We start from the raw sequence: 26,129 nt of genomic DNA on the forward strand, positions 1-26,129 counted from the left end.
GAATAGTTTTCTAAAGCATCTTGCATCTGTTTGCATAGCGACAGTAGTTATGACAGCTATGCAGGCTGTGTTGGGGTAGTTTGATGGAGCTCTCAGCAAGGATGCCATGTTGGACGCCATGTTGCCACACACACACACACACACACACACACACACACACACACACACACACACACACACACACGCACACACGCACACACACACACACACACACACACACACACACACACACACACACGCACGCACGCACACACACACACACACACACACACACACACACACACACACACACACTCACACACACACACACACGCACACCATAACATCTGTTGTGCTGCTGTTTTGTTATTGTCAACAGGGTCACATGACTGTAGCATTATCCAACACAGCGTCCAACATCCCAGTGAAACTCATGTCTGACAGTTCAGGGTCTCTCACTATGCAGCAGAGATTCAAAGTGCTCCAGAAGTCTTCCTCCCAGTGTGGAGGTACTGTAGCCCTGTGAAATAACACTGAGCTACAACACAACAACAAAGTTACCGCAAGACTTCTGTGCAACATGACTTGGTGAGGTTCACTACCGGTCGTTCATCGGGAGAAATGTAATAGAGAAGCTTGCCACCAGCTGTAGGCAGAATCTTTTTCATTTCCCTCTGGGCCCTGACAAGGTTTTGGGCATTTGTTTATAAGTTTAATATTCACAATGCCAGCTATGTACACACCATTGTGGTTTTGTATTATCTGATGACAGGATAGAGACTTAAGGAAAAGTATGTAGACTAACAATATCATTTTAAAGTCCTAATGATCAGCCTATTTATTTGTATGTCCCGCAGCTGACATGGAACATTATTAACCAGTTCAGTAACTTTATTTTTTTGTTCTAACCGGTTCAGGAATGTCAATTTTAGGGTTGAACCGAAAACCAGAAACATTAAAATACTGTTTCTGTTGGGAACGAACCAATTGGGAAAAAAAATCTGGCTCAAAGACCTACTATGGACTATAACAGGGGTGGGCAAACTGCGGCCCGCCAAGCACTTTCATCCGGCCCGCCGAGCATTTCATTTGGTTATCAGGCTGCTCGCTATTTTTTTCCTGCGTTAGAGACGTTGGTTAGCTTTACTGCAAACTGCTTTTCACTCTCCTTAGAGAACGTTTACAATGTCAATGTCAAAACCATCATGTTAAATAGAGATGATAGGCCTACTCTTAGTTATCTCCTTTGCAGCAGATCTAACGTGAAGGTTATGCGATCCATTTAATTGGGAACACGTCTGCGCTCACGAGAGGGAGAGAGAGCGGCAGGTTCCAGCTGGCTTGTCATTGTTGATCATTGATATCTCCTTCTTATAAGAAACTTTTAAAAGGAAATCATGAAGGCAACAGTAGTTCCCACTACTGACCATTTAAAAACTGTGAGAGGGCACAGTCATAGGTACAGCACTAGCCATAGCAGAGCGGGTAGAAGATCATTGAGGAATAAACGTGAATTCTTAAAGCGATAGTGCACAATTTCTATATTTGTTAAAAGGGGGGGGGTTGTTGTGCGGCCCAATGGCCAATTTTCAAAACCCAATGTGGCCCTTGAGCCAAAAAGTTTGCCCACCCCTGGACTATAACTTCATGACCACATACTGTAAACTGCACCACTACCCTTGCATACAGGTGCCCCCCTTACTCACACCTTAATCCACCCAGCCCAGTTCCCTCCAACACAAAAACACACACACACTCACACCCCCCTCCTCTAAGGTGTCTCCCTGGCCTTCAAAAGTCTCCATGGCAACGGCAGCAACACAATCACAATCGCATCGGCCTCCCCAGCTCAAAGGGGGCAGTTGCTATAGCTACACGGAGTGTAGACAAAGGAGCATCCAGAGCTCTCAACTTCAGATGTGGACACTCTCTTTGTTAACACATCTGCTGACCTGGAGGTGCTGTCCGAACAATGAGGAGCAGGCTCAGAGTAGTGGCTATTTGTCAAAAGAGAGAGATAGAGAGAGAGAGAGAGAGAGAGAAGGAGGTGGGGATGGGGAAAGTGGGAGAGGGCTGGGATGAGCTGATTCTTATCATTTAAGTCAAACACACACAAAGTTTTGCCTCAAAGTTAATGTGTGCAGAGAAACTCAATACAGGACACGGCACCCTTGACAATTCACAGGATGCGGCTTCAATCCGACCTTGCGAATCCATTACAAAGACTGTCAACAGGACAACTCCCGACCTCTTAGTATCTCTCTCTCTCTCTCTGTCTTTCTCTCTCTCTCTCTCTCCTCTCTCTCTCTCGTCATGAGTCGACAGGTCCCATACCCAGCAATGGAGGAGCAGTAAATAGTGCCAATCAGAGTTCACAAGTTCACGGCGCTGCCTAGAGAGACTCCATCAGGGTCAGGCCAAGGCGAGCCAGACAACCGTCAGGTTGAAGGCTGAGAAACTAAAGCTCTAAGGGCTTAGGCCTGCGGGAGCTGACACACACTCACACACACACACACAAACACACACATACAGTGTTCCTCTGCATTGTTTTGCATGGAGGGTGCCGGATTAGCCTAGCATAGCATAGCCTAGCCTAGCGCAGCCCCAGCCAAAACCCAGCAAGACTCAACCCAACTCACCCCAGATCCGATCAGATCAGATCAGATTGGGGCCCCTAGATTAAGCCCTCGACAGCAGCTGGCCATTTATTCATTCCTTCCTAAATCCAGGGTATGTGTGTGTGTTGTATGTCTCTGTGTGTGTGTGTATGTCTCTCTCTGTGTGAGTGTGTGTGTGTGTGTGTGTGTGTGGAGGCCCGAAGGGGTGGGGAGCTCCGTGTCAGCGTTTGGACAGTCTTCCACCCCCCCGCTTAGCACCTTCTTCCTCCTCCTCCTTTTTCGTGTCATCTTTACTAATGTAGGGTGACAGCCAACCCCGACCCACCCTCTGCACCCCCCAACCCCCATGCCCATGGCTGGAGTGGAAGAGGGGGGGCTACCGGATCCGCTGTCCCAGCCGGATGGGCCATATGGCAAAGCCAGGGACTGCGCTGCCGCCACAACCACTGAGGGCCTCACGTAGATCCCCTCTGCCTCCACTACTGCTGCCATCTGTTAGGGTTTGGGCTTGCTCATCTTGGTAGCGACAGCGCTAGCTAGCAAACATTAGCTTCGGCAGCAGGAGCAGTGACAGTAACAGCAGTGAAGTGTCACACAGGAACCAGGACACTGACACCCAACACCAACTTAAACCAGACATAATACCCCCCACCCCACCCGACCCCCTCACCCCCATAAAGAAAAATCATAACACACTTTGTCTGGTGCTAGTTATGACATCTGTGAGGTACAGTAAGGCTGTCTGGTCTTATATAACCTGATGTGTGACAGACAGATGAGTGACCTCGGCGCGGGGAGCCGGCAAAAGCGTCTGAGACAGACAACATGTTTACTAAAGCACTCACAAACAATTGGATTATTTTGATAATGGACGTAATCTGAAGCATGTACAGTATTTATATGTGTCTTTGTGACTGAATGTTTATTCCATAAAACAGTCATTTGCTGTATATACCACCAAAATCAACCCATTTCATGGGATTACATATGCGTGTTTGCTCAATAGCCCAAGGACACACTTCACTAATTCTTCATATCATAGTAGCTTTTTGTGACAACCTAAAAGTGTGTGGCTATTGTGGCTATGAAAAGCACAATATAATATACAGAGCATAGACAAGCACAGTACACAATAAATGTACAATCAAATATGTGTGCTAAATCTGTATCAGATTAGTTTGTCTGTTGTCTTGAGTTGTTCTAACACCTCCCATCCCCTTTTCGTCTTTGTCTTGTCTTTGTTTGTTGAAGGTAAACAAACTAAACAAACTCCAATGTTCTTACAAGATGTATCTCTCTCTCTCTCCAAACCTGCCACGAAAAAAAAAAAACACTTACGTTTGTGTGCAGCGGGTTGCTAATTCAGCAAGGGGCGCCGCACAACTGCAGACTACCCAGCGGGATAATAACTAAACGAGGACCCCCGACCGGGAGCAGACGCACGACGGGGGGCACGGGAGCGCAGGCACCTGGGCCCTCTTTAGCTGGCCCCTCTCGGCTAAGTGCGTCTGTTTTTGGGGCCCGTTAGTGCTCTGCCGATGCTGATGCCTCTGTCGCCACTGCGCAGGCTGCTCTTAGAGGTAATTGGGACAGGATTACTCGTCCTTCACCACAGGCAGGGACAGAGTTTACCGAGAGGCTCATTAAAGTTGGCGACAGAGAAAAGGGAAAACAAGGTCCCAGTGTGTTTGTGGGTTTGTGGGAGTGGAGGTCGGGGACGGTGGCAGGTGAGTGTCAAAATGACCAAAATCACCCGCAGATGGAAAACAATGAACGCACACAACAAAGCACAGAAAACTAAAGGCTGAAGAACTTTTTTCCTCAACAACAACTTAACTCTCTCCAATGTATTTCAGAAAACCACAGCATGCTTAATGCAATGTTCTTAACAGTTAGAAAGAGACTGATAGTTAGATAGATAGATAGAGAGATAGATAAAGAGCCAGATAGATAAAGAGCCAGATAGATAGATGGATAGATAGATAGATAGATAGATAGCACAGATGAGCACTCACTCACCTGGTCTCGATGTGGTCGAAGAGACTTTGCCACCGGGCGTTGACGTCGCGGATTGCTCCGTGGACCTCGGCCTCCTTGGTCTTATCGCTGGCGGACAGGAGCTGCTCCCCGAGCTGCTTCAGATGGCTCTTGTTCTCGCTGAAGAGGTTGATCTCCTCCATGCAATCCTTCAGACAGGACACAGACACATGGAGGGGATTGGGGAGAGGAGGGATAGGGAGATGGTTAGCCACGGATGACCAATAACAAGGGCCATGCGGCTTTGGAATCACTGACCCGAGCCCTACGGTAGAAAAATGACATAAAGACAAGCGGCCGGCCACTAACCCCCTCGGGGGTGGCTTAGGACACTCACGACAGCTGTTAAAATCTCACCATCAACTTTCTATGCCAAGTTATTACTGTAAGACTGCTTACGCAGCTACCTAAGGCTTTATCTACATCCGTGTGTGACAGCTCTCAAGGAAGAGAAGGAGAGAGAGAGAGAGAGAGAGAGAGGGAGAGAGGGAGAGAGAGAGAGGTAGAGAGAGTAAAACAGACTTAACACACCTTTATTAAAACAATATTGGGTATTATTTAAATTCTACTTGTACTTCCGTGTGTAACAGCTCAGCTCTCAAGGAGCGTTCATGAGAGAGAGAGAGAGAGAGAGAGAGAGAGAGAGAGAGAGAGAGAGAGTAAAACAGACTTAACACACCTTTATTAAAACAATATTGGGTATTATTTAAATACTACTTGTACATCCGTGTGTAACAGCTCAGCTCTCAAGGAGCGTTCACGAGAGAGAGAGAGAGAGAGAGAGAGAGAGAGAGAGAGAGAGAAAGAGAGGGAGAGATGTAGAGAGAGAGAGAGACAGGAAGACAAAGACAGACAGACAGACAGAGAGAGAGAGAGAGAAAGAGAGAAACCATTATCTGGCTAAAAGCACCAATAACAATTGACAGTGTTTGAAGATGCTTCACAGAGTCCGATGCTGAACTCCCTAGTGAAACACAACCCCCTATCAGCCCCTCAGGCTTTCTCAGTGCCAGGGCTTCACTGGAGATCACCTGTCCAGCTTCGGTCTGATTACGCCTCTCTACACTCCACTTTGATCTATGGGACAGTACCGTTGCCCCCAACAACACCTAAACAGAACAATGCCCTCATTTCTCTCTCTCTCTCTCTCTCCCTTTCTCCCTCATTCGTGTGATTAGTAGTTCCCTTTAAAGCCCCCACTGTCAAACTGGGCCAGATCTATGGATGTGTTAATGAACATCCTGCATGGAGAGAACCCTCTCAGCAGCCGATGAAAAGAACAGCCTCCATACAGGAGCCCATTGTTGTCATTTGACAAAAGGGGTAAACAAACAGTTGCTTATGGCCCACACCATCCATTCTGTCCTAAATAACACTATAGTCTCCACGTCTCGTTAAGAGTTTAGTTACATGAGAATAAGCAAAAAGCCGTACTATGGTTTCAGCCTCTTTTGGTCTTAAAACACTTTTATGGGCACCGTACGCTTGGCCTGCTAAGACCAGACACAAATCAACGGAGCTTCACTACGGTCATTTACAAGTCTTTTTACAGTCCAGCTGGAGAGTAATAGGTAAACAAAGCCACAGTGCACTGCTCTGGCTACAGGAAGGATAACTACAACACATAGTAACATGATCTTAGGCATATGTATAAAATATCATATTTTCAAATGGATAGCTTCAGGCCTTGATTGAGATTGGCTGAATCATGTTCAAAAAGAAAAATAAAGTAACACTTTACTTGACGGTATCTACATAAGAGTGACATGACACTGTCATGACACATGAACCCTAACCCTAACCCTAACCTTAACTCTAACTCTAACTCTAACCCTAACCCTAACCCTAATCAGTTATTTTTTCTCAAATTAATTAATCGAAATTAATCAGTTATTTTGACAGCCCTACTATGAGGTTAATACATGGGTGCAGTTAATATGGTATTAATATGGTTTCGTTTTTTTTTTACTTGCATAAAACACTGTCCAGCGGTTTATACACAATGCGGCTAATACACAGGAAATAACTATATTTTACTTTTGGCTGAATCACGTTCGGAAAGAAAAATAATACTGATTTTAGACCATTTCACTGTTAATTTATAGCAAAGCATTCTAGAGTGTTTGGTTTAAATAAACAGGTTTCACTGTATTCGCTGTATAATCTCACTGATGAATGAGCTGGACAACTATAGGTGGGAATAGCCTAAAATAAGAAACTACATGATAACAAAAGGACAAGCTCAAAGGACAAAGGAGCTAAAGTAATTAAATAGCATCTCATCATGCCACAGTTATTAAAACACTTTGATCGGGCTGATGGAGTCACTCACTCACTGCATCAATCCCTTCAATAAACAAGACCCTCCCTGGACCACTTGTCCCACACAAAAACACAGGGAATGGGAAACCTATAGCAGGATTATGGCCCAGGCTTAGCCAGGTTGAACTCGTCGTCTGCTGGCTGGCTTTGTCCTGGGGGGTCCATGACCTGAGAGTCCTGTAATTGGGCTAACCGTTCAAACCCCATGAGCCCATACAGATAGCTTTTTCTTTTTGAGCAAAACTCTCACTTTCTGCTGGGTCCCTTAACGAATAGTCAGTATAGTTCATGCTGACAGTGGAGGCCCAACGCATCCAGTAAACCCAAACTCCTGAGCTAAATAACCAGGTATGAACATTTAAACAATAAGTAGCAAGCAGATTCCAAGCTGCAAGCTAGATGAATTACATACCAAATGTAAATGCAAAGCAAATGGATGATATGTAGGCCATACATTACCATAACATGAACACTAATAAGACCGTTAATTAAAAATGGATAAAGTGTTTATTTGCTCTTTCTATACACTCTTGTCATCTGTGGAACAGTCCCCATATGGTCCTCCTTGACTACAACCCCCTACATGGAGTGTTCCAGTGTTTCACCAGCTACTCCCCCCCCCCACACACACACAGACCACTCACCTTCTTGAGTTTGTCCACCATCTCCTCGATGCTGAGGTGCTCGCCGCTGTGGGCCACTTTGCTCTGCATCTGCACCAGCCACTCACACAGCTCCTTGTTCTTGTCGTTGAACACAGCCCAGGCGTGGAGCCGGTCAGCAATCTCCTGCTTACGCAGGGACACCTGGGAGATTGGGGGGGGGCGGGTGAGATGGAAAGTGAGAGTCTACAAAAGTGTATACTTAATTATGCATTTAGCTGATATACACACGCATACACATGCAAATACACACACCTATACAGTACATGCAAACACACACAAGGACATCATCCCCAGCGACACACACACAGATATATACATCTACACACTTGACAACCCCCCTGTAAGCCTAACCATAAGCTTTGCATAAACTGTGGTGAACACAGACAGAAAGACATAAACACACACACGTGAAAACACACACACACACACACACACACACACACGCACACACACACACACACACACACACACACACACACACACACACACACACACACACACACTATGTAGTCTTGTTCAAGTTTCTTTATACTTCACTAGCAGGTTAAATGAAAGTGACATGTTCTGAACATTAGATCAACAACTCATTCAAACCATTTCTGCTTCAAATAAGCTAATCATTTGTAATCATTACACGCTGACAAAAGGTGCCCCAATACTCATTTAGCATAAGAAAGACTTCATTGGTCGATCTCTAAAAGCTCTCGCTCATTAAGATGATGGAGAGTCGTAGGGTCAGCTAAATAAGTATTCAAAGGTAAGTCAAAGTTCAAGGAGAACTAAAAAAAAAAAACACCAAAAGGAAAAATCTGAACCATTCACAGCAGAGAAACCACCATCAAAGGTCCAAAAAGTGTTCTGAAATCAGGAGTGCTTTTACCAGAGCACACAACATGCTGTGCGCTAAACGAGCCTGACAGGGCCGGTTCATTTCACAGCTTTGGGTCCCTTTGGGTACAGCAGCACTAGACACAATGGCACGGCCCAAAAAAAAAAAAGAAAGAAAAAAAAGCAGCCAGAACAGCCTTTCATTTTCTATCCGTCTTTCATTGTCTCTCAGTAAAAAAAAGCTTCTTTCCGGGATACGAATGCATTAAGTCAGTGATAAAAATGAAAAAAAAAAAAAACATGTGTGTCTTAATGTATCAGAAAAATGGTTCTATAAACTGCTCTTAACAAAACTGAAGACTCTCAAGGGACATTTTATGATGACAATAATTCAAACTAGATGCTCTTTGGCAAAAATCATATTGCGTAATTACTGACAACACCGCTGCAATTAGGCCTGATATATTTGACGCAACCTATTGAAGAAAGTAATTTATTTGTGGGACATTATCTTTCATTGCTCTTTCATAAACACTCTAGTTGCTCTGTTTAACATGGCATTTGTCTTGTCCCCTGAGACTAGAGGGAGTGAGGGCTATTGTGGGCCGTGCTGGCCTGGGCAAGCGAGGCAGGCAGGCGCTTCCCTGTCAAACGTCACACACACACACAATAGGCCTGTCCTCAGCAGACTCCTCCTAGCCCCTGGCGGTGGAGGGCTGGCCATCTGCTGTCCCATTCCACTCACTGGCTGCCTCCACCTGCAACCTGTTGGCCTACAGCCTCCCAAATACACACACACACACACACACACATTCCTTTTTTTTTTTTTACAAACATTCAAACATAAACACAAACTCTTCAGGCTTCACTTTGCCTACAGGGATGAGTGCCCTCCAATCACAGACTGCAACCAACCAACCAACCAACAGACCCACCACCACCATCACCACCACCAGCACCACAGCAGACGCTGTGGCAGCAGTTACAGCAGCAGCTACAGTACTACTAACAGCCCCAGGAGATGCCCGTTGACTAAACAAGGCCTTTTTTGTGTTTCTGCCTGACGTGAGATTCCTGGCGTCGGAGAGAGACGATGTAGGCCAAGGCCGGGTTTCAGCACGGCGCTTCAGCTAAATTAGTCACTTGCATTGTGCTCCTCTCCCCTGAGCCCATTCATAGAGGCATTCCTCCCATCCAGTTAGAACACAGGCACTCTCTGTCACTCAGGACTGGGCTTCTCCAAAAGCACAGTAAGGCAACCACAGTGTAAATGAATAGAGAGAGACAGAGTGTGTTTGAAATGATAGTCTCTCTATCATTTAATGGTGGTAGTTCTTCAATGGCTCTCTCAGAAGAAGCAGCCCTGGTGGCTTGTCCAACTGTGAGATGAGGAGGCTTTGGGAAATGCACCTGTCATTTAAACCAGTTGGTGAGGCAATGTTATGAAAGCATCGCTAAACAACATCCCTGTGTATTCAAGAGGAGTTTTAATCCATGGTGACTAAATTACTGCATTCATACAAAGTGATTTAAAGGATCACAGAAGCCAAACACGTGCCAGTACTCCACTAAAGATATGTTGGCCTGGTGACAGCACATGGAATGACAACAGTCTCCAAACATATGTTGATCCTCTCAAAACCCCAGAGGGGTATACAACAAACTCCCAAGTTATGTAAACAAATACACACACATTAACACACACATTAACACACACACACACACACACACACACACACAGTCGGCTAAAAAGTCAATTTGCCCTAAGCTTTTGCATTTGAAAAGCTTCTCCATTAAAATCTCTCTCTGGATTTCCCTCTCTTTTCTATTCTTTTCTCTGAGAGGGAGAGAGAGGGACACCTTCCCCCCTTCTTAAGTGACAGGGCTACAGACCCCCGGCAGCAGCAGTGGCCGCAGGCTTTTGTGTGTCTGCACTGCTGCCTGGACAACCACCTCATGCCTCCCTCGCTTTTGGCGCTCTCTCTCTCTCTCTCTCTCTCTCTCTCTCTCTCTCTCTCTCTACCCCACGCTGACCTATCAGTCCCACTCTCTCTCCTCTCTCTCTCTCCTCTCTCTCTCTCTCTCTCTCTCTCTCTCTCTCTCTCCACTTGCCCATCCATTTCACTCTCTCTCTTCCATCTCTGCTCACTCTTTTTCATTCTCTCTTTTGCTATATATGTACTCCTTTCTTTCTCTCTCCTCTTCTCCCTCACATTCTCTCTCCGCCTCTCTTTATATGTTCTCTCTCTCTTTCTGTACCCTCTCTCTCTCTCCCCCCTCCCTCCCTTTCTCTCTCTCTCTCTCTCTTTCTCTCTCTCTCAGTGTCTCCATGTCTCTTACCTTGAGGCAGAGTTCCTCCCAGTGTCCATTCAGTTGGTCCAGCTGTCCCTGGAGCAGTGCCGTGTCGCTGGCCAGCACGTACTGAGAGGCGTCCGCCTTCATGGTGTCCAGCTCCCGCAGCCGTCCACCCCACACCTCCAGAGCCTCCTGATGCGCCTGCATGACCACAGCAACCACCAGCAGCACCAGCAGCAGCACCGGCCAGTGGAGAGAAAGGGCAGTCAGTGGAGAATCCCTCTCTGTTAACGCTAGTGAGCTAAATTAAGGCAGGCAGGTAGGGAGTTGGACGGTAAGGTCAAATCAGGCACTCACTCACTCAGGCAAGCAGGCAGGTCCCTCTCTTACTGGCCTGTCCCTAATACACCCTCTCTCTGCGAGTGTGTGAGCGTGTGTGAGTCTGGAGCGTGTGTGTGAGTGAGGGTGAGTGTCTCTCTCTCTCACTCTCTCATTTGCTCGCTCTCTCATTCACTGGCCCTGTGGATTAAGGGCCTGCTGGCCTGAGCAGGGGGAGGGGAAGAGGGTGGAGAGAGGGAGGGAGAGAAAGAGAGAGAGAGAGAAGGGGATAGAGGGGAGGGAGAGGTGGAGGAGGAGGGAGCAGTGGGCTAGTGGGCTGAAGTGTGTGTGTGTGGGGGGGGGGTAAAGTGTGTGTAGGGGTGTGGAGTTGGGGTCCAGGGCGGAGAGGGGTGGAGGGGGAAGGGGGGGTGGAACTCCACTCATAATGGCACAGTCGGGGGTGTAGCGAGCTCTCCACCGTGACAGCAGTTAAAGACTTTGGGCTTTGTTAGACACTAGAAGCCTACTAAACTCTCTTGTTTTAAGCCTCCCCACCGACACACATACACACACACACACACACACTCAAAAGTACACGTGTACAGACTCTCTCTCACACACACACACGCACACAAACAAAACCCTGGAAACGCCTGCCATCACAGTCTTTTTTGATCAGCTCAGTAGATTAACTCAGCCACTGAGAGGATCTGATTCTATCAACTCGAGTGAGGCTCAGTAGTCAGAGGCGTTCTCAATTGCCGTAGACATTCCCCATTATCATCACAGAGAGCTGGAGGAAGAGACCTTATCTGGCTCCTTTTCTCTCGTCTTGGAGTGGGGTTTTTGTGTGCATGCTCAAAACAGCAGAGGATGTAACAACACTCAGGGGAACTGCTTTTGACAAATAACTCGAAAGACCTTCAGCTCCCACACACACTCATGAAAAGACACACACACACACACACACACATCCTCAGAGAGAAACAGGTCCTGTATTCATCTTGGAAAGCTTCTCTTTGAGTGTGAAAACACACAAACACATACACACACACACACACACACACACATACAAACACACACACACACACAGAAATAGATACATCCTTAGAGAGAAAGAAACCAGGCTATGTGTGTATTCACCTTGGAGAGGTTCTCCTCTTTGCACAACTCCTCCAGATTCTCTGGCAGCGGCTGCTCCAGACTGGCTTTGATCTCCTCCAGCTTGTGTGTGCTATCGGCTAGTCCTGTCTCACAGCGCTTCCAAGTCTGTACAGCAGAGAGAGAGAGAGAGAGCGAGAGAGAGAGAGAGAGAGAGAGTGATGAGCACTGATGATCATTCCCACTCAAAGGAAATAAGTAACAGAACATTACAGATCACAGGGAAGTGATGATGCATCTTTCATTTATTAATCTTTCATTTACATGTACCTTCCGAGAGGTATTTTATTTATTAAAAATGTATTTATTATTATTTAAGAGTTTATTTTAGATTTAAAACAGTGATTGGTTTTTCGAATACAATACCCCTTTTGCTTGCTGTGTAATATCCTCCTTAAAGAGACATTACCCGCTTCTGATCTAAATTTAGCAAGATTAGCAGAATACAGACTCAGCAAACACCATCAGCCATGTCGCTAGCACCTATAATGGCACCACTAGCACCGATAAAGGTTAACTTATGACATCAACATTGTGTTGATCTTCTGTGTTGTTGACAAAAGCTGATGATATAATATCAGTTGGGGATGTCCTGTTGTCATGTAATGCTTCAGGGCTTCTATTGTACATCTAAAACTGACGAGGAACAACTACCTTCTTGACGTACCATGATTGACTGGGCTGATTGAATGGCTGGTTTAGACAGACAGACAGACAGATAGACAGTGAAGAGCTGCCGCTATTTTGGTAGCCGTTGTTTCTCTGCTGTCCGTATCGCTGTTCTGATCTGGCTGTTGTGCTATGGGATTTCCCATTCACTGGGGCTGACATAAACTGTTTGCTTTGGCCCACTGCGCCAGCCTTTTATGTGCAGGCATGGCAAAGGTTTAACAGAACTGGGGCAACCCACTCTGCCTCTGAGTGAGCCCCCCCCCCCGCCATACATACACACATACACACACACACAGTGATGTCACCTCACAGGGCTCCAACAGCCCCCAACAGTTGACCAATCAGAGGGGCCGAAATGAGGGTGTGTGTCCGTGGTTGATGGCTGCATGTTAGGCTGACAGTGAGGTTCAGGTTTGGCAGGGTAGAAGCAGTCGAAAAAGCTCTTTAATGTTTAGAGAGCCTGTGTCAGGAAATGGGGTCAAAGTTCACTTATTCTTGGGGGTTCTCTTGGGTGTTAACGCAGCAGACGGGATTACTCTAAGCCATCACTACCCCCTGCCACACACACACACACACACACACACACACACACACACACACACACACACACACACACAGACATACCACCAACCCCCCCCCCCCCCCCCGGATTTTGACATGCGATGGCATCTTAGTAACCCCCTCTTATCCTAAAGTTTAGCGTATGGATGGCAGCAGCTTTACTTAACATCAGATCCACCACACTCTCTTCACTGACACCCAGCTGACACCCAGAAACATTTCAGTCACACAGATGTGCCGACAGTGTCGTTCCACTCTCAGCACCACTAATAGCAACATAAAGTGTTCATAGACTATACAGTAGGTCTGTATGAACATCACATTCCATAACAAATTAGCATCTCTACAATGTTTTATATACAGTAGACCATCAGTCTTGGCTTGCGTGACAATGTGGATCTTATTACATGCCAAAGCAGGGGTGTGGTGGGTCCTTAATACCCCCCCTCCCCACCCGCTATCTGTCACTGCTGGCCCAGCTGACCCATATGTGGATCATGGCAAGATTACGGCTGATCTTTCATCCTCTGCCCGCCTGGCATTTGCAGCGCAGTGGAGTGCAGTGCAGGGAGGAGAGAGGCAGCTGGTGTGATGTGTGATGTGTGGTGTGGTGTGGTGTGGTGTGGTGTGGTGTGGGGTGGTGTGGTGTGGTGTGGTGTGGGGTGTGGTGTGGTGTGGTGTGGAGTGGGGTGTGGTGTGGTGTGGTGTGGTGTGGTGTGGAGTGGGGTGTGGTGTGGTGTGGTGTGGTGTGGGGTGGGGTGTGGTGTGGTGTGGTGTGGTGTGGTGTGGTGTGGTGTGGTGTGGTGTGGAGTGGTGTGGTGTGGTGTGGTGTGGAGTGGATTGGAGTGGTGTGTGGTGTGGAGGGGACTGGTACACACTGGGATGACTGAAGTAGGTCAGATGGCGAGAGAGAGAGAGAGAGAATGAGAGAGATAGAGAGAATGAGAGAGATAGAGAGAAAGAAAGCAAGAGAGAGAAAGAGAGAACAAGAGAGAGAGAGAGAGAGAGAGAGTGTGTCATTAGCCTGTGTTTCAGAGGGCGTCTGGTACCCTCACTCCCTCCCTTGTCCCCCTACTGTACATAGACAAAAGGTCAACTGAGGGTCGGGGGTGGGGGGGTGGTCGGGGGGTGGGGAGATGGAGGCGAAAAGGTGTCGTGACTAATCACATGAAGCAAAAATCCACAGACGTCTTTTTCATGTGTCGCTCTGTGTGTGTGTGTGTGTGTGTGTGTGTGTGTGTGTGTGTGTGTGTCTGTATGTGTGTGTGTGTATGTGTTTGTGTGTTCTGTGCATGTGTGTATGACTGTGGGCAAGAGCACCTCAGCTCGAGGATCAAAAGACCTGGGTACATTTCAATAGTGTCTTTAGCATCCATGCCACCTCAACGTTGATATTTAGGTTAAAACCACATTTTGTCAAATTAATTTCATTGATTTAAATGCATAATATCCATACAGTATATATGTCCAGTCTCAGCCCCTGTGACTCTAATCCTAATGTAAAATGTACATTAATCTATTGGACAACTGTGTGGAAACAACAGCTTGTGAAGAACAGATTTCACATCAACACAGCTTTCATTAGATGAAAGCTCCTCTAAAAAGTATTTTTTTCAGACAGAAAAAGAATTGGGTTGATTGACTATTATAACACCATGTCGCAAAGAACGTACCACACATGGCCAGCTATGTATTTGCGATACAGTACTGTGTAAAAGTATGAGAAACTGTGAGTACTTTCATATTCACATTCAAATTTGTTACTTATCAAAAAAACCAAAATACAAATCTAAAATCTCTTCTTCTCAAGTTGTTGTTACCATATGAAGTGCATAGGAAATAATCATAGAAAGAAAAAAATTATAGCTCTGTGAGGAGAAATATAAAACCTTTGCACAGAACCAGGGGATGCACTGAGTAACATAACATCACGTTTTAAACACTAGCAGTGAACACTGCTTTGAGTTTGCGCGCAATACTATCCATGACTTTTGAAGGAACTTACCAGTATGACTGATTCCGCCAGAGCCTTCCTGACTCCCAGAAGTCTTTGCGTGTCCTCCCAAGACTTCCTCAGGGCGTCCAGGTCCTCCTGCACGTGGGTCTGGGCCTGCCCGTCCAGCCTGGGGACGAGCTCTCGGCTGGCCTTCAGCACCCGAGTGTACAGAGCTGCGTGGTCCTGGAGCTCCTTCTGAGCCCACTGTAAATAGTGATTGATTGATTAATTGATTGATTGAATAACTGATTGATTGGTTGAGTTTATTTGATGATTTTCAAAAGCACTCATGGGACAGTACACAGAAGTTATATACATTAGAAATCATAGGATGAAAACACAATAAAGCCCAGAGGTCACATTTGTGGTAACACTTTAGAAGGCTATAAAGTTTCTATTTTGATCTATACTATATATCAATAACCTTAGATCAAGACCAATGAGACACTTAAAAAAATCACCTATTCAGTAAGAATAATGAAATAGTTGAATGAAATCCTAATTACATTTGTAAGGATGGTCAGTGCAGACCTTATTGAGCACTAATACATATATTTTACATATATATACATATTATACATATATATACATATATATTATTTATGCATTACCACACACACTGTTAACTGTTATGCATAAACACCAAACTGTTATGTATAGGGCATTTTTTCCAGACATGCCAAAAAGAGAACATTATATATAAGCACTTAATTTCTTGAGTGAAAAAATGCTTAAATGTCATATCATCAAACAGACAACTGAATAGCTTTCTCAATAATCACATGCAGGCCCCGGCCGTGGCGCGACTGGCTGGGGCACCTGCACCGCATGCCGGCGACCCGGGTTCGATTCCCACCCCGTGGTCCTTTCCGGATCCCACCCTGACTCTCTCTCCCACTCACTTCCTGTCACTCTCCACTGTCCTGTCTCATTAAAGGCATAAAAAGGCCAAAAAAATATACTTAAAAAAAAATCACATGCACATCACACCGGTTTTTTCCAGGAATTTGCTTTTGATACTCCTTGATGCTCCTCAATCTTACTTCTTACAATCTTACAGTCTGTTGATAACATATTGGAGACACCCACCTGGAAGTCACGGATGACGCCTCGGAGCTGCTGCAGACTGCATGCCGCCAGACCAGCAGGGGGCAGTAGAGTCTCCAGGTCACTCAGCAGCTTCCACAGCCTCCTCTGGCCTCCGGACAGGATCCTCCAATTTCCCATCATTCCTTGCAGCAGGGTGCCGCGCGTCTGGGCCAATCGCAGGGCCTCTTGCCAGCGCTCCTGCCGCTCCGTCAGCCTAACGAGCAAGTTGCTGCCACCGTCAACCCACACACACACACACACACAGACGAACACACACACACAGACACACACACACACACACACACACACACACACACACACACACACACACACACACACACACACACACACACACACACAGAGATTAGAACTGACTATGATTAAAAGTCCTAAGGACGTCCAAAACTGCACCTGACAAATCTCCACACCATAAAAGCCCAGAGCCCAATTATCGTGGCCCTTTGGGGAGTGTGGGCAAGAAAAGATTTACCAATGAAAGGAGTTTTGGTGGTGGTGGTGGTGGGGGGGGGGGGGGGGGCTGCCAATTTCCTGAGTGGTCTCTGGTAGCTAAGACCAGCTACTGAGTGGTGGATAGGCTAATACCACGCTCCATTGAGCCTGAGCAGCAACTGAATAACATTATTCAATGTACAACCTTGCAACTGAACAGTTGGCTTTGTGTTGAAGTTGAAACACCATTTTATGAAATTGTAACAAAGTGCTGGGTTGTGTGAAAATGTGGGGGGCATGTTCAAGGACTGTACAGAATATCGGTGTAAGGGAACTCACTGAGAATGGACATTAGTTTAGATTCCATCGTGGCAATGAGGGCTTTTTATTTCCTGACCGAGAGCCAGCTTGGTCATCCAGATCAGAGCAGAGGAGATGGAACCTCTCTCTCTCTCCCTCTCCTTCTCTCTGTCTTTCTCTCTCCATATCTCTCCCTCTTCCTCTCCTTCCTTCTCTCTCTCTCTCTCTCTCTCTCTCTCTCTCCGTATCTCTCCTTGCTTGTATCTGAGTTACAGCCGGAGCTGGATGTCTTATTACTCCGCTGGAAGGAATGCAGACTCCAAAAACTTCACTTTTAATTACTTCAGAGTTCTGATGATGAGAAGCCTCTCAAGAGAAAACAGATCAAACGTATCAAACAGGCACTTTGATCATTTGCCCAAGAAGACTTTGCATGCCAGGGTGGAGTTACAACTGTGAAGATGGTGGTGATGGAGGGGGTGGTGTTGGGAATAGTGCTGATATGAAAAAGGGGTTCATGGAACGTGGAAGATTGTCAATATCTAAAGTCAAAGTTGACCGGTACTTAGCAGATGCTAAGGGGCGACCAATTGGGCCAACCAATTGTCATGTGGTGACGTTACCGCTGCTCCAACCACACCTCCTCCATGCCAGTACTGTACGCTGTCAAACTCAACAGCCAATCAAGCACACCTCTTCCTTCAGAGCTCCTAAAGCCATGTTGGAGCGTGCTACTGATTGGCAAGAACAGTGCAGTGCACTTCCCAGACTGAACCACTTTGCTTGTTCTACTACTGTTACAGAGCCTGGGTGACTGGCCATTGATTAATTGACATACATAAGTCCCTTTCGAGACATGAGTCAGCAAAATGAATAAGTATGTAAGTCTATCTAGTGCCTCACTTGTCTTTGGATGGTCCACTCTCCAGAAGCTGCAGGGCCTCCCTGACCACTGACTTGAGTAGCAGCTGCCCAACAAACATCTCCACCTTCAGCTTCTGAGAAGGGATATCAAATAGAGCGTTATTATAAATGCTATATTTAATATTATTTACACATATATTGATGTATATTTTGGCACAGCATACATTTACGTAGAAGCATGTGAAGAGTGCATGCACAATGTAACTTTAGATGTTTTTGCTTGCAGCACTCAATGAAAAGATTGGGTCTCACAGAGCACTTCTAAGGACTAAGGATTTCTGGGCTTGCGTTTATCAGAAACTTAAGAAGCCGTCCAACATAATTGTCTATTTCTAAATCTAAAATAGCCTGGGCCAAACTTAAATTCCAACACAGTGCCAGAGATCTTCAAGCCCTGTAAATAAACTTGGTGCAGTTACAACAAAGTTCCAAAGTTTTTTATGACCTTAACTGAAGTCATTATGGCATTGTCACTGTGGTCTTGTCATTCAACTGGTAGATCAAGGTGAGGATACCAAAGTCATCGTTGTGCTACTCAGGCAGTAAATACATGTACATGGATGAAATGTATGTGCTGTCTGCACCTACTGTATATCCCTGTATTGTAATGCAAGGAGTTTTGAATAAAAGCATCTTCAAATATGCTATGACCGCAGAAGCTCTCCAAGTGATTCATGAGTGTAGTCTGACAACACTGAGGTTAAGGTACTTTGCACACTACCCAGGAAGTGCTCAACAAGTCCCAGCTCTCTAAAGTTGGCAATTTTTGGTTGCAGTCTTTAGAATGTTCAGAAAGCCAACTTCCATGCACATACTGCCCAGAGGGTAACTGAAAAGAATGACTTTTTGACATATCAAACTCTAACAACTCTATTCAACAAACACCAACACACGCAGACTGATGCTGCACACTGACCCAACTGTTGGTGTTTGCTGAAGCTTGGCATTTGGCACTTTTATACATATGCAATGCACTTGGCCCTTTTTATACATATGCAATGCACTTGGCACTTTTATACATATGCAATGCACTTGGCACTTTTACACATATGCAATGCACTCGGCACTTTTATACATAATGCAATGCACTTGGCACTTTTATACATATGCAATGCACTTGGCACTTTTACACATATGCAATGCACTTGGCACTTTTATACATATGCCATGTGCCCTTTCTGAATTACCTGGTGACGTGTAAGCTGCTCCCGGATGGCTGGCTGAGTGGAGCAGATGTCTGTGGCCAGGTCAGCCTCCATCTTCTCCAGGAGGGCAAACCAGTCCTCACACCGCTGCTTAAAGCTTTGGCTAGATAGCTGCGTGGTGGGCATCTCCCTGAACATACACAACAGAGAATATATGCACACATATTAGCATTAACACACATATGCACACACGCACACATACACACACACATACGCATGCACGCACGCATGCACACACAGACACACACACAATCAAAACATATACCATAAAACCACCAGTAATAGAGAATATCTTGCAACAATGCACTATTATACTCAATCTTAATCAAAACTAAGAAATTCTGAGAATGGTTGCTTGCTTTATTTCACAGTTGGTAAAACACCCCAACTATCAAACTGGCCACGATGTCCCTCCAACTGATATTCTCCTGTGATTTTAACTGAAGCCAGAGCTCCACGGAGTGGCAGTCCTCGTAAATAAACCTTGAGTTCTCAACCTCCCCAATTTCCTGCAGATGAACTAGAGTGAAAATGCAAACAGCGAGGGACCATACATGTGATTTATCGATCATACGGCCTTCTGTTTGACTTTAGTGCTGCCAGACTGCAGTATATCTCGGCTCTGTCTCTCTGCCTGGGATTACAATAAGGAAGCTTTCAGCTCAGTAGCAGGAGAGCTATTTGTAATTACTGTTACAGATTTTTATATCGGATTCCCTCTCAATGTAACATTTTAAATGACTCTCAGATGTAATTTAAATTTTACCAACTCCTTACGGACATGGTCCAGACCACGAAACTTGCTGGGAAACATGGGACTCGGAACAACAAGAACATTTAATAGCACATTTATCAGCACACTGAACATTATTATTAACCCGCAACAGTATTTTTAGACCATGTCCCTTTAAACAATAAAAACTTTTGAATTGAAAAACAAACTACCAGATCTTTGAGTAATACCAGACCCTTGTGTAATTCAGTTCGGTTAGACCTTGGTGGTGGTTACCAAGGTTCCCCCATCACTGTTAAGCACTTTGGATGTCTTGCTAAAGCGCTGTATAAATGCAAGTTGTTGTTGTTGTTCAGTTTGTGATGGGCACGGTCACCTGTATCTGTCTGTGGCCTGAATAAAGACCTGCAGCCACTGGTCATTGAGTGTCCTAAGTCTCCCCTCAGCTGTGTCAGTCAGACGGAGGCCGATGCTCAGCTCATTCAGAGTGCCCAGGTCAGGAGCCAGCCCACTCAGCTCCTGTAGACCCCTCTGTGTAGGAAACCAACAAGAGACTTTAACGTCGGGGGTCAGTGGAGGATAGACCATAACAATATCAATCACTTTTATTGATTATGTGTATTTTAGTGCAGTGTGCTACACAGGTCAGATGAGCAAAGCATTCTTTTAAAATGAATTTGGTAAACATAAAGGTATTATTTAACTCATTAAACATATAAACATCCTATGAATACCATTAACATAACATAATGACTAACTGACTGATAGACCAAATGGTTGAATGAATAAATTAATATATACTGCTCAAAAAAATTAAGGGAACACTTCAATCATACACTGGATCGGTACTCTGACACAGCTTGGTTCTGAGCACAAGTAAACCTTTTGAGGAGAGTGTTTTATTTTGCAAGAACTGAATTCTGTGAATGTAGTTTGAGAATGGGGAAAGGAGTGGAAGGTTTCCAAAAAATGTGTTTTAACAATTGTGGAAAACTGTAAGTGTTCCCTTAATTTTTTTGAGCAGTATATAACAGATTAGAATGAATAGTCTATTTCTGTTAGTCTGCTAGGAGAGCAAGGATACGTTGTGTGTGATTCTGCTGAGTTGCGTGCTGTGATAGGAGAGAGGGGCGCAAGGCACCTTGAGGTTGTCCAGACTGGAGTTGGGTCTGAGAAGGCCACTCTCAAAGCCCCTCAGATGAAGCTCCAGGGAGTCCAGCAGACCACTGAAGTTCTGATACTGCTCCAAGTCCTCCTGACGGAGTACCACACACATATGCACACACACACACACACACACACACACACAGAGGGAGGGAAAGAGAGAGAGACACACACACACACGTAGAGAACAGATCAATTATACATCCACTATGTAAGTGAACATCAAAGCCATTGGTTTCCAGAATTAAAGATGGTGCTCACCTGAAGTTGCTCCCGTCTCAAAATAAGTGCCTGGCCCAAGTGAACAATGTCGCGTGATAACAACCTGGTCTCTGATTGGATCAGAGCAGCTCCTTGGGGTTCTATCTGGCCAATGAGAAGCTTGGCAGCCTCTAATACTTGTCCCACACTGGTCTGCAAACCCTCCATTCCCAGTTGAATATCCTGGAAGTGATGATATAAAAAGAGTGAGATAAGGACAGAGGGAAGAGATAGGGTATCATTGGGGGCCAGGACCGTCTTTCAGGCCTTAAAAGTTAATAATAATAATAATAATAATAATAATAATAATAATACATTTTTATTTGTAACACACTTTACATACAAGGTGAAAGCACATTAAAAACTGTGAAAAGGTTGACACATTAAGATATCATAAAAGGCAGCAACCATCAAGGCTACATTTAAATTTAAATGTAAAGTTGCATTCAGTTATCTCAGAAGTCTCACTTGACAAATCACATTGTCAACCAGAACAACAACAAAGCTTGTCCACCTGTAATTCAATGTTCTCATCATACATAAATCATCAACTGATTATCATCTTTGTTGTTATGGTAAACAGTGAGAAAATTGATGAATGACGGTTATGTTACTATTTTTAAATGCCATTGCTACAATATCAAATGTGTTGCCTGGGTAACAAAACCTAACAAACATCCATAGTTAATTAGAGCTAGTCCACAGGACAACAAAGTACAAAGAACTGAGAGGGTAAAATGCCTCTTTTGAAGATGAGGTGTGCCAGGCTGAAGATGGAACATTACATGGCTTGGGGCCAATTGACACATGTTTGTGTTACTATTAATGTGTTTTCCTGGTTAAGAGATGGAGGCTTTGGAAAACAGTCTTTGTTTGAAAAGTACCAAATAACCTTCACAGTCCTATATTCACTCCCCTGGACTACTGTTGCAGTTGTTTTTGCAACCACTTAGATTACCTAGATGTTCTAATCTATTAGCTTAAAAAGGTAGAGTTGTCTGTTGCTGACAGCTGCATTGATTCTGTATATGTTTTTATCCTAAGAATTATTTCACATCGCTCCATGTTGTAGCAGTTAGAAGGTGTGGTAAGGTAGGTTCACAGATCAAATGAATAACGTGGATCAATATGTGCGCACATTACACTGTATCGAACGCCTGAATAACACAGTTAACTAAATGCCATTGTACCTAAGGCTGTGCATACCTTTGGCCGTGCTTACCTCTCTTTGCACTGATGATGGTCTGAATGTACAGCACTGTAAAGCACTCTGCACCTTTTCTTTTGATTTGGATCAATTAAACCAGGGGTGGGCAACTAATTTCCCCAAGGGGCCACGTGACAAACTGGGACTGTTGAGGAGGGCCGGACCCAAAATACTGAACTCAAGTCTGAACTCAATTCTGTTCAATTCTATTCTGTTCTTATATGGTTTTGTTTACTAGTCATAAGAACAGATGAAAATGTGAGGGAGACAAAGGAAAAACAGCAATATTTAATCTATGTCCAGTATTTAATCCTCATTCTCCAAAATAATTTTTTGACATTGACATTTTTTTCAGTTTTCAAAGACTGATATAAAAAAGTACTACAATATCTATATAATTAGGCTAGGTCATGAAAATGTGAAGGAGTCAGTACAACCGATAGGCCTGTGCCACCATTTCATCAACACTCAGCAATATTTCATCATTAAATCATTACCATCATTAAATTAACTCTATGCAGAATTAGACTACGAAAATGTGGAGCAGACAATAGTAGGCTGTCATTAGTTAATCAACATGCACAAAGAAAACTATTTTAAAAATGTAGGCTATTTTTTTGCTTTAACTTTATGCACATAACTGTGATTGGTCAACTCGCTCTGTGTGTTGAGCCGGCTGCTTCAAGCAACCTGTGGGTAGTAGCATCATACTAGTTCGCTAACATAAGCTTTGCAAATAAACTCAGACATATTTTGGTTACAATTACGGGGTTATCCGATTGTAAACTGTCTATCTGCCAGTAACGTTTTGAAATGAACACTTCGTATCGCCAACGAGCAGCAGTAGGAGTTCCAGTCGTTCTAACAACCTTTGCGGTGGTGAGCGACGCAGACATAAGAGACACAAAACTTTGAAAGGTTTACGCCGACGTAAAGGCAACTGCATTGTGTCGACGCAGAAGCATAAATTCTGTTCACCAGCACATCAGTGAGGGTGTTTATGTTGTATGCATCCACGCACAAATGTATGGGCGTACAAGTCGCTTTCAAAATAAAAACAACGATATTGATTTGCATGCATTATCTCTATGCTAGGCTCTTGACTATTGTTCTTTCACGGACCTTACGCGGGCCGATCAGGGAAAGCCCACGGGCCGTATGTGGCCCGCGGGCCGTATGTTGCCCATGTATGAATTAAACACAATGAATCTCACGAAGCCTGTCAAACTGACATCAAAATATTATCTACCTCATTTGATTGATTTTTTTTATTTAAGTGACTGAATAGAATGTGAACTTTTATTTTCTGATAAAATTATAGTAAAACAATTTAATATAACTTTATTTCAATGTTATGGTAGCAAGATCCAGAATAATTCTCATTACCGATATGGTAAATGACAAACGGAGACCATTAGTAAGAAAACTATTTTTTGATTTTTTTTTTTAATTTACACAAATAAGTACATTAAATGAACAGTACTGCACATCAAAATGTATATTTTATATATTTTAAATTCCATTTTAAATGAATTAACTCTCATTATCGAAATACAATGTGTATTGTAGAGTTCAATTTTTCAAATAATCTCTTTGTTATAGATATATTTTGAACAAAACCCACTCGTGGGGCACAGTTAAGGAACATATAACAAAATGAAGAAATGTTTGTCTCTGAGAAATAACATCTTTACAATATCTATGCATTTTTATGCATTACGGTAATGAAAAGTCTGTTACGGAGAATGAGAATGTATGTTACGGTAATGAGAATGATTTATTTTACCAAATGAATTTCAGATACACACAGGAGAGGTGTTAAATTGCTAGTGTCACAGGAAGGGGATTTACCAGAGTGGCCAGTCAACAACCAAGCACTTTTACCATCCAAAAAATCACCAACAAAGCAACCTTTGTGGGCAAAAAACATCACCAAAAGAGTAGCTTACGAGAGCATTTCACTGGGCTTACAAGCAGATACCTTCCTTCGTCTGTGTTTTGTTGAATTAGAACCCATGACACCTCCAGAATGCTCAACAGTGGTGTCTGGCTTCCCAGATCCACCCTCCTCCACACTCCTGATTGGTTCTCTACCAACAAATACCAACAAATTTCATTGGGCATTCCTGTTCATTGCTGTGGCTGTTTATGATCCAATCAGCAATATAACCAGACAAACCTCAAGCCCTAGAGTGGGCACCAACAACTACCACTCTGGAAACACAGCAGCAAGATTTAACACATCTCAGAGTCAATTAAGGTTGCTATGAGGGCCTCAGTCATGGCCACTGACTTCCTTTTTCAGCTCCTTTCAGTGACCATATTTGAATACTAAAATCTAACAGAAGTGTTGTGGTCGACTTACAAAGCCTCAAACACCTATCTTCACTGTGTGTGCTTGTCAGCCACCTTCCCTTACCTATGATACCAGTTCTGCATACTTTAACTTTCAAAGGCTTTCTCCATCACATCATCAAAAGAGAATAGTTAGCGCAATAAAGTAGACAATGTGCTTACTCTCCGAAAAAAAATGTCATGTCTGGTCTCAAAGCAGTCACATCCCTGACCCATATGTCTCTCCAATTGCAGTGACATCCATGGCCCTAGCTCTCTCAGTTGATCTTCTTCTTCACATCATGCCAGTTCATCCATTTTCCTTGTTTAGCTTGAGGCAATGCTGTTGAACGTCTAGTTTGCTCCTCTTGTTCTCAAAACAAGCTGGTTACCATCTGTCTCTTCTCCTGTGCTGTAGACTTACAGTACCCCACACTTTCCAACTGGTACCAAGACCAAACTCTTTTCTTATTTTCTGCTCCTGCCCAACAACATTGTACCACCTCCCTAAATTCGTCATGTTTTTCACAATAGACGGAATAACCTCGCCATCAATATACAACTTTTCTTCCACTAGTTTCCCTCTCCTAATAGATACACCTGTACATTTGCTAGGTTATATCCTTGTTATCCATATTATCATTCAACTTGGCCTACGGGTACATGGAGCCGACGGATACATGGCCACAGGTGCATTGGTCATGTCACCCACATAGGCTCAGGGTATCTGAGTGCCCACATAGGCTCAGTAGGGCCACATAGGCTCAGATGGGAGGTATCTGATTGCCATCCTGCACCTTTTACTGTACCTCCAACAACCAATTTGACAACCCATTATGGTGCCCTCATAATTACCTCCATTGCCATGGTGAAAACCAATGGTAGTTAAAAGAGATAAAAAGAAAACATGACATTACTGATTGACAAGAGATAGAAAAAATCATCATCTGGGGAGGACAAAGCGGAATCACAAAGCGGTATCACATCAACTGTTTTAACGCCTTTTAACA

General features: G+C 44.4%; 1 protein-coding gene across 1 annotated transcript in view; it reads right to left on the reverse strand.

Moving 5' to 3' along the window:
• Positions 1-26,129, reverse strand: part of syne2a (spectrin repeat containing, nuclear envelope 2a) — a 140,948-nt gene that overhangs the window by 30,449 nt on the left and 84,370 nt on the right. Inside the window, 11 exon segments of the mRNA XM_076273191.1 lie at positions 4,617-4,783; positions 7,601-7,762; positions 10,790-10,945; positions 12,206-12,331; positions 15,462-15,656; positions 16,542-16,770; positions 18,195-18,289; positions 19,403-19,550; positions 20,530-20,684; positions 21,295-21,408; positions 21,579-21,761. Coding sequence (XP_076129306.1) covers positions 4,617-4,783; positions 7,601-7,762; positions 10,790-10,945; positions 12,206-12,331; positions 15,462-15,656; positions 16,542-16,770; positions 18,195-18,289; positions 19,403-19,550; positions 20,530-20,684; positions 21,295-21,408; positions 21,579-21,761 — 1,730 coding nt within the window.

Source organism: Alosa pseudoharengus, unplaced genomic scaffold (genome assembly GCF_046254945.1).
Source record: "Alosa pseudoharengus isolate Yale_2024_CS ecotype anadromous, Long Island Sound unplaced genomic scaffold, YU_APseudo_1.1 YU_APseudo_1.1_scf_7, whole genome shotgun sequence".
NCBI classification, from domain to species: domain Eukaryota; kingdom Metazoa; phylum Chordata; class Actinopteri; order Clupeiformes; family Clupeidae; genus Alosa; species Alosa pseudoharengus.